Genomic DNA, 7,650 nt, shown 5'->3' on the forward strand with positions numbered 1-7,650 from the left:
TAGCCAGCCTGCCCTGCTTGGCCTGACAGCCTCGGGTACCTATTATCAGCTGTGACTTGCACTGAAGGCCTGCCGATCCAGGCTTTTTACTGCTCACCCTGATGGACAGGCTCCTGACCATCATCCCAGAGAAGTCTGACCATCACCCCCTAAAGGACAGTCTTCTGCTTGGGGCCCTGCCAAGGGGACATGGCCCAGGGGGTAAGGCCAATGCCTGTGACAAAGCAACCGGAGGCACAAGGCAATACCACCACCACCACCACCACCACCACCACCACGTGTGGAGAGCCAGGCCTCTCTTGTCATGGTACTCCAAAGCCTTCATGACATGCTACAGGGATAAACAGCAGGTCCTGCCGGGCAATATGCTCCCTCCTTTCCTGAGGCCTGTTGTCAAGGTGATGAGGGGACCATTCAGCTCATCTGCATATGCTTTTAAGCGTTGCCTCCATATTTTGTAATGTAAAAGCCCCCGATGGCTTAGGTAATTTTTAGAAATGAGAGACAAAAGGTCCTATGTAAGTGTTTATCCCATGACATTCTGTATTTTGTTCCTATTATTGTTTTTGTTGGGAATACATTTGTTGTAGGGATGTACCGTAGTTAGTTCCCGCACTCTCCTTGCTGATGGACATCTGATCTAGTCCTGATTCGGAGCCAGTATGAAGACTCATGGGCATGTTCTTCTGCAGACATAAGGTGCACTTCAGTAAATAACACCAGTGGAACTGCTGAGTAATAATTCCATTGTTTCTATTTCTTTTTCTTATCAACAAAACTTTGTTTCTTTTACTCACAATTAAACCACATCCAAAACCTTGATTCGCAGACATAAACTAAAGCGGCCATTCAGAGTGTTAGCTTTTTTATTTGTATTGTGATAAGAGAATAAAAAGACAAAAAAAAAAGACAACCCCCCCCATACACACACACACTTCAAATATATTCCATGAGGCCCTTTTATTTTTTTTATTTTTTTAAAAACTTGTTATTAGGGGCTCATACAACTGTTATCGCAATCCATACATACATCAATTGTGTAAAGCACATTTGTACATCATTCTCAAAACATTTTCTCTCCAGAGGCCCTTTTATTAAGCCTTACACGAGACAAAGGCAATCACCCCAGAATTAAGGAAGCCTAGCGTGTGCCCAGTGGCGAGGCTACAATTGGGCCCACTGATTCACCAATAAGGGGCTAATTCATGGGTGATTCGAGCAGCCTGTCCCAAGGAAGCCAAATCACAAGATGGGTGGAAGGAAAGCATGAGTACTGAGTCCTCACACCAAGAAGGCAGAGGGAGGGGATCTTGTCCATCAAAACGTGCCTCCTAGAAGCCACAGGCCATGGGCCGTTTTGAAGGTAAGTCTTGTGGGAGGGGATCTTGTGGAACAATCCAGTGTGAGGCGGGCCTTTTGGTGCTCAGATGGCTCGCTTTTATTTGGAGAAGGTGTCTGCCTTTCAACGGCAGGTACTGTTAGCAAGTTCTGCCCTGCAGTGGAGATGGTTTAATTCTGCCTTGTAAGAGCAGTGGTTCTCAACCTTCCTAAGGCTGCGACCCTTTCATACAGTTCCTCATGTGGTGGTGACCCCCCCAACCATACAATTATTTCCATGGTTACTTCATCACTGTCATTTTGCTACTGCTATGAATTGGGCAACCCCTGTGAAAGGGTCATTCAACCCCCAAAGGGGTCACGACCCACAGGTTGAAAACTGCTGTTCTAAAGTCAAACCGCAAAGGTGTGTCAGTTTATCATGAGTTCTAACAGAATTGCAGGATTGAAGCAAAGCAGAGCAAAGTGCTGGAAGCCCCCTGGAGACGTGTCCCACGGCAGCCTCCACTGCAGAGGAGGAAAAGAAAGAAATCATCACAAAATAAGGATGGTGGCCGACCAGTCCATCACTGCTGCCGGCCGGAGACTGCAGAAGCAGAGAAAGACTGATTGCGATGGATTTTATTCCAGATGGTAAAAGCATGCGGGATTGGTTCTGGGGCTTTGACTGCATGGCTAACGTGGTGCTCTGGGAACCATTCTGCTTGTGCAGTTCTGAGTGATCGCCATGAGGCCCCCGATGTTTCAGTCACATGTGGGGTAGACAGGTAAGTCGATAGGCAAGTTCCCCAACTCCCTGTGCAAGATTGAGGGCAAAACTGCCGCTCCCTGGCTCACCAGGTGTTGTAATCTACCTTCGAGCACACTTCCTGAGGACAAGGCTGCCTGAATGCATCAGTGGACAGAAGGGCTCCTTCCTTGCTGTTGCTCGTGCTTCCTGGAAATCACTGCATCCTGTTTCCATCTTTGCGTGGACTTCCACGTGTGTCTGTGTCTCTTCTCTTTTTAAGGACCACAGTCACATGATATTAGGACCCACCCTACTCTAGCATGACCTCATGTTAACTAGCAACATCTTCCAAGGCCTTATTACCAAAAAGATCACATTCACAAGTACCAGAGGTTAGCAATTCAGTGTATCCTTGGGGGAATCAGTCCACCTTGTGAAATCCACCACTGTACTCCAGACACACCAGCTCAAAGTCCCAAGCCCACCTCTAGGGCTTGCTCAGACCTTTGCAGCCTAGCCAGAGTGGACTATAGAGACTAGGACTGAGGGGTCACAAAGGAGAGGGGGGCTGTACATGAGAGGTAACACCAGCCCCAGTGCCGTACCCTTTGGGGTTCCCCCACTCCAGCCTAGGCCAGATCAGTGGTGCCCTTGTCTGAGTTCTCAGAACAGCCGACGCTCCTGAATGTAGGAATGGTTTCCTCCATCCCTGCTAACCTGGCAAGGTTAGGCCTTTTCCTGCTAGTACATTTAATCATCAGGTTGAAAAGCCAAGCCAAGAGAAAAGCCATGTTTTAAAATGTTGACATGAAAGTAGGAAAGCGAGATCAGACCTTCAATTCACATGTGCAGCAAGAGTACATAGCTGTTGGGGTCAGACTTACATGTGTCTGTGGCTGCACCAGCATCCCTCTATGGGGAATGCCACTTCTACTCGGGCCTGTCCTTGCCCGTGGGCATCTGTCATGCTCCTCACTCAGAAGTTAGGCACAAGCATCACTTTAGCCCCGGTTAGATGGGGTCATCTAATATCCTCTTACGTCACTGCACAAGCATTCTGTTGTATCTGAGGGGTTCTGTGGACACAAGGACAAGATTCCTGCTCCCAGTGAACTTACTCCAGGGAGACTGCCTTATGGCCAGGGCTCCGCAACCTCTTTGCTGCTGGCAACCAGTAATGACTGGTCAATCACATGCATGACAACCGTTGACCCTTCTACTTGGTGGGGCTTCTTTTCGAGTGAAGAGTTAACATTTCTGTGGCTCAACGTGTCCATCTTCCCCATTGTGACTTCTGAGCTCTGTTTCTTTAGCGTTCCTTCCTGAGCCAAATCTCAGTTAAACCAAGTATTTCCACGTGACTGGAGTCCGGCTGCAGGGAGGCCATCTGCTGAGACCGCCGTCTCCTGCCCAGAGTGGACAGTGCATACTCAGGCAGGGCCTGGGATGGTGGGGGTTGGGGCGGGAGACATAGGCAGACGCTCCTCTGCAAAACAAATCTGCAGCAGGCAGGCCTCACAGCCCTGGGGCCTGCACGGTGAGGGCGCCATCAGTCGCAGCCCTAGAGGAAAGGGGTGAGTGTGTGAGGAGAGCTCTGGTGCGGAGAGAAGGGGAAGGACCTGTCTACCCCAATGCAGGGGTCACTGAGAGGGACACCCTGGGCTAAGAAGGGCTCTCCCATGGCTAGGATGACTTCACCCTCCTACCCCCCACCCCCACCCCCCACACCTGGCTGCAAGTTAGTCCCCACCCGACCCAACCAAGACTTACACATTAAGAGCGGCGGCGGCAGCAGGGCCAGCCATGTGGCGCACTGTGGGTTGGAAGCCAGTGGCCTGTGGGAGCACTGTGGCTGAGACCATGGAGGGCCACATGGGGTAGGCCACCGGGGCCCCGGGTGTGGAGACTGGCTGCAGCGGGGCTGGGGGCGCGTAGTGGTGGTGGTGGTGCACTGAGGCCAGCCTCTGCTTCTCTGCTCGCAGGAGGGCAGGGTGAGCCCACTGTGGGTCCTAGCACAATTTGAATACGTGGCCCATATGAGGGAGGGTGAGGTTCAAACAAGGATACCCCCTCTCTGGTCCCCCAGATTCCTGACTCAGACTAAAGAGGGGCAAGGAGGGCCAACCTCCAACCAGGGCTCGGGACCCCAGCTCCAAGCAGAGCCTTTGGACCCACGCCCGGCACCCATCTCTCCTCTAGGATGGGATTCCGTGCTCCTGACTCAGGCTGTAAGCCAGAAGTGGACTTCCTAGAGGCCCACAGCTGCAGATATTCCAAGCAGGAGAGCCACTGTAGGTGGGCTCATGTGGATTGAGTGGCCCCCACTGCCCACTTTGCCCTTGCTAGCTTACCTGGGAGGCGGGGTGCAGGGCAGTGGCGCGTGGCCCTGGAGCAGTGGGTACCATCGGTGGCAGGGCTTTGAGCATCATGTTCTGCATGATGATCTGGTGCATCTGGGCGTTCTGCATCAGCATCATCTCCACCATGTCTGGGAGGAGAGACGGGGGCTCAACCTTCATGTGGGAAAGGGGCCAGTGATGGGGGTCTGCTCCAGCAACAAAGCTTTCCTTTATAGATACTTGTTCAAAAAAACGGTGCTTTAACAAGCCACAGGAGAGCTGGCCAGTCTTTGTGCGGGTCTGTGTGGTGTCTTCTGAGAGGGGAAACATTATGGCGAACTGTCCAAAAATTGTATTGCTAGTGTCCAGTTGGCCTCCCAAGAGGCTGCCCCGATGCACATGTATGCTACTGATGAACAGAAGCCCGTCCTCGCACCCTCCCTGTCATGGATAGCATGGCAGACTAAAAAGTATTCCATACCCTAACCCGGGACCTGGGGGTAGAATCCTATTTGGAAAAAGAGTCTGCAGATGTGGTGAACACAAGGCTCTTGAGGTAGGAGATCATCTTGGATTGCCCCAGGGGGCCAGGAAGGCAACAATTCATATTCTTGTGAAAGCAAGGTCGTGGTATATTTGACACACACAGAAGAGAAGGCTGTGTGAGAATGGAGGCACAGAACGGAGTGAAGCAATGACAAGCCAAGGAAGGTCTGGGCCGCCAGAAAGGAGGGGGAGGCAAGGCAGAATCCTCCCCTAGAACCTCGGAAGGGAGAAAGGCCCTGCCCACATGTCATGTTCATTTCAGACGCAGGCCTCCAGAAAGATGAGAGACGATCTTTCTCTTGTTGCAAGTCATCCAATTATTGGTGCTTTGTCACAGCAGTTCCAGGACACAAGTGCACTCAGCAACACTGGGAGTTAAGAAACATTTTAATTTCTGCAAATATGATAGACAAACATTGATACTTCCCACAGCCCCTAGATCCCAGAAACAGAGTCCTTGGGGCTTTACTGGCCACACGATGGAAGGAGAGGTCTCCAAAGGCCATCCTCCCAAACAAAAGTGAGTCTACCCTAGAGTGGCTTGCAGGCAGGGCTCAGACAGTTACACAAGAGCTGGAGCCCCAGGAACCTGGCGGGAGGGGCTGCTGGAGCCGATCCTGGAAAGAACAGCTGTGGGAATATCTAATCCTGGTTTGAGTCTGAAAGGGGAGAAGCTGCTTCTGAGTGCTGTTTGGGACAGGCTGAGGTAGTCCCTGTCCACCCGCAGCAACTGAGAGGAAAATTCACTGCCATTGAGCTATTCTCTTAGTGACCCTCTAGGACAGGGTAGAATTTCCTGTAGGTTTTCAAGACTATAAATCCTTACAGAAATAGAAAACTGTATCTTCCTCCCACTGTGGCTGGGAGGTTCAAACTGCTGACCTTGTAATTAGCAGCCCATTCATAACCTGCTATGCCACCAGAGGGAAGCTCCCCAAACCAGGCCCACAAGACCCATAGAGAATAAAATCAAGAAGGAACGATTGGACGACTAGACCCATGGGACTGGACAGGGTTCAGAACTCACCTCACACCCATCTGTTACCTAATTTGCAATGGAGACAGTTCACTGCAGTAAGGAAGTAATGGTCCTTTCAGGAAATGGGCCAGGGTGAAGTTCATATCCACAGCTGTAATAATAATGGTCAACTCTCTCTCACAGCATACACAAAAATCTATTCCCTGTGGGTTGTCCTTCCAAATGTGACAGGCAAACCAAACTTATTGAATGTCTTCATTATCTTCGGCGGGTCAAGATTTCTTAAACAGGACACAAAAGGCCCAAGTCATAAAGGAAAAGACCCCGAAATGGGACCTTATTAAAATTAGGGACTCCTGTTCATCCAAAGTCACTATAAACAGAGTAGAGACTCCTCCTGCCCTGTGGGGCCAGGGTCCCTGACCGTGTCCAGCTGTGCTGAAGTCTGGTTGGTGCCAGGCCCCCCATGAAACAGGCTCAGGCCGGGGGCAACAAAAAGCAGCCGCAGCCACAGCAGCAGCAGCAGTGGAAAATCATTGAAGACCAAATTCAGGGTCTAAAGAATACGAAAGGAGCAAAACAACAGAAGTTATCAAGACTGCTGCTCGTCAAGTTGAATCTGGTCAACAGAATCCACGCCAGGGAGCACCAGGTGAAGCCGAAAAGAAACGGAAGAAAGATGGCGAGAAGGAAGAATTGCAGGAGCTACTGTGCATGAACTATTCAAACCCACCATTGCTGCTCAAAAACTAAGTCAAGGCGTGGACCCCAGATCTGGGGGGTGTGCATTCTTCAAGCGAGGACAGTGCACTGAAGGAGAGAAATGGAAGCTCTCTCGTGACTCGCGCCTGGGGAGAAAATGTGAACGGCGTGAGTGTTTACATTGACACCCGAGATGAAGAACTCGAGGCAAGATACCGTGGATGATTGGGACGAGGAAAAACTGGGAGAAGTAGTGAACAAGATGCACGGTGAGGCGGAGAAGAAAAAAACAAAACCTCAAGTTGTGTGGGAGAGCATTTCCTTGAAGCGACTGAGAACGAGTACGGCTGGTTTGGGGTATGCCCTGGAGGGCGTGATAGTTATCGCCATGCACTCAGTAAAGAAGAAGATGATGAGATTTCATCAGAAGAGCTCATTGAAAGCCCTCAGCCCTCGGTCCAAATGCTACCCACATCACTCGAGAATCTTTTCTTGCATGGAAAAAAAGGAAAAGACAAGAAAAGATGGATACACGAGCAAGCTATGCAAAGAAGAAAAGAAGGTTTCCAAGCAGGGAGAGACCTGGTGATAAGTCGTCGTGAGGGGTTTGAATTTCATCCTGAGCTGGTTGATGAGGAAGAGGATGAAGAAGCAGCCGGAGCTAATCCGTCACACCCAGGGAACAGGGGTGATGAGGCTGATGATTCTGTGAAGGTAAGTGACGTGGATTTAAGCGTGTACATCCCAAGAGAAGTAGGTGAGACAGGTATGACGGCAGCCAGTCTCGAAAGATTCGGCATATATATCCTTTAGAATGGGATGAAACAGATTAAGTGAAGCTCCCAGAGGTGGGGCAGAAAATGGGGAAAGAGGTGACTTAGCAGAGGATAAAGAAGGAGAGGCACAGGACAAGGGAGCCGTTGATGCTGCTTCTGTTGGTGGAAATCTCTTCACTGGGGAGGATTGGGATGAACTAGAAGAACTGACACGCTCATTGTAGAAGAATGACGCACATG

At 50.6% G+C, this 7,650-nt stretch overlaps 1 protein-coding gene and 1 pseudogene across 1 annotated transcript in view; one reads left to right on the top strand and one right to left on the bottom strand.

The window, feature by feature from the left end:
• Positions 1 to 3,583: 3,583 nt before the first annotated feature.
• CUNH21orf58 (chromosome unknown C21orf58 homolog) overlaps positions 3,584 to 7,650 on the bottom strand; it is a 16,720-nt gene continuing 12,653 nt past the window's right edge. The window contains exons 6-8 of the mRNA XM_004697276.3: positions 4,420 to 4,556; positions 3,839 to 4,077; positions 3,584 to 3,629 (exon numbers count right to left, since the gene is read on the bottom strand). Of these exons, the coding sequence (XP_004697333.2) occupies positions 3,584 to 3,629; positions 3,839 to 4,077; positions 4,420 to 4,556 (422 nt within the window). The remainder of the gene's footprint in view (positions 3,630 to 3,838; positions 4,078 to 4,419; positions 4,557 to 7,650) is intronic.
• LOC105978521 lies at positions 5,433 to 7,634 on the top strand (annotated as a pseudogene).

Source organism: Echinops telfairi, unplaced genomic scaffold (assembly GCF_000313985.2).
Source record: "Echinops telfairi isolate 266 unplaced genomic scaffold, ASM31398v2 ScPeMD7_7469;HRSCAF=8507_0, whole genome shotgun sequence".
Lineage (NCBI taxonomy): Eukaryota > Metazoa > Chordata > Mammalia > Afrosoricida > Tenrecidae > Echinops > Echinops telfairi.